The 1,561-nt window shown below is 57.3% G+C and overlaps 1 protein-coding gene across 1 annotated transcript; it reads right to left on the bottom strand.

Moving 5' to 3' along the window:
* Nucleotides 1–373: 373 nt before the first annotated feature.
* Nucleotides 374–1,561, bottom strand: NHLRC1 (NHL repeat containing E3 ubiquitin protein ligase 1; the record flags this gene model as incomplete). The annotated part of the gene is made up of 1 exon (XM_082847358.1): nt 374–1,561. One exon carries the CDS (start codon nt 1,559–1,561, stop codon nt 374–376), a length of 1,188 nt encoding a protein of 395 aa, XP_082703484.1.

Below are 1,561 nucleotides of genomic sequence, written 5' to 3'. Positions count from 1 at the left end.
AGCAAGGGGTTTTGGAGTCAGAATTGAGTTCCATTTGTGACTGTCATAGTAAGTAAATGTGATCTTGGGTAAATCACTTAAGCTCTCTGGGTCTCAGTCTTCTCATCTCTAAAATGGGATTCATAATAGAAATTGGGTAATTGTAAGGATTAAAGGAGCTAATATTAGCAAATTTCTTAGCACAGGGAGTACATAATCCATAAATCATAGATTTAATTATTATCCTTTAATAATTGTCCCAACCTTTGTAAGTCTACCAGGCACTTATAATTATCTCTGTTGAACAGATGAGATTAAGTAATTTATCCAGTGTTCAACAATCCAGCAGTGGCAGCTCCAGGGCTTCTGATGCCAGGCCCCAAGACTCCCACCATCACCCCCAGTCAACCTTATAGACTTTTATAGAATGGGCTGCACTGTCCAGCACAAGAAGAGAATTTTCCTTGGTAAAGGTCAGTGCCACAGGATGGGAAAGACCATGGGTGATGATGGGCTTCAGTACTGGAAACTCCTCAGGTTTTCCTAAGCATAGGACAGCCAGATTAGAAGTATCGGCAACAATCACGTTCCCCTGGTGATCAAAGGTCACAGCGGAGGCGGTTATTTTGGAGGGGAAAAAGAGGCTCAGCCCAAAGGCATCCACCTGGCCGATGAGCTGCATACTTGCGCTGAACACCTTCACCGTGGTGCTGCAGGCCCCGGTCCCCACAGCCAGGGGGTGCTCTAGGACCGCAATGGCCCCGGTGAGCCAGGACACCGCCACCCCCCGGGGATGGCACAGGTGAGTTTGCAACCGTTCAGTTCTCCGGAGGACCCCTTCTGGAAAGTCGATTTCCAGGAGGTGCAGGGACCCCGCCTCCGCATCAGTTACCATGACCCCATTCTGAGAGGTGGTCTCCACACCCCAAGGCAAGGAGAACTGGCCTCCGATGACAAGCTTAATCTGGCCAAAGAAGTCAAACACTTTGATGGAGCGGTCGCCGGCGTCGGTGACAACCACATGGCAGTCGTTTGTGACGGTGACGTCAAGTGGATACCTAATGTCCTGAGCGGCGTCCCCCTTCTCTCCGAACTGATGCGCACATCCTCCCCCCGCGTCAAAGATCTTGACACGCCTCCTGCCGTCGTGCACCACCACGACCCGCCCCGTCTTAGGACACAGCGCCAGCCCAGTGGGGTTGACCAGGGTCCCCCAGCCTCCGAAGGCGTGGTGGCAGGTGAGGACCCCGGGGGCGGAGGGGGCGGCGCGCGGGGCCGCTGGGGCCGGGCGCAGCGCGGAGCCCAGGAGCTCCAGGAGGTGCAGCACCGGCAGGCAGTCGCTGGTGTCGCAGCCCCTGCAGGCTCGCCGGCAGAAGGGGCACTCGAGAGCCAGCGTCCGCGGGTGCGCCAGGGCGGCCACGCAGGCCAGGCAGACCACGTGGCCGCAGGGCAGGTTGCGTGGGCGCCGCTGCTGGCGGTGGCCGAACCGCTCAAAGCACACCTTGCACTCGAGCAGGCTGGTCTCGGCCTCGCGCACCAGCTCCCGCAGCGCTGGCCCGCTCCCGGAGGCCTCGGCACCCAT

This window comes from Leucopleurus acutus (assembly GCF_964270905.1).
Source record: "Leucopleurus acutus genome assembly, chromosome: 10".
In the NCBI taxonomy this organism is placed as follows: domain Eukaryota; kingdom Metazoa; phylum Chordata; class Mammalia; order Artiodactyla; family Delphinidae; genus Leucopleurus; species Leucopleurus acutus.
This window is presented reverse-complemented; position numbering and strand designations above follow the sequence as displayed.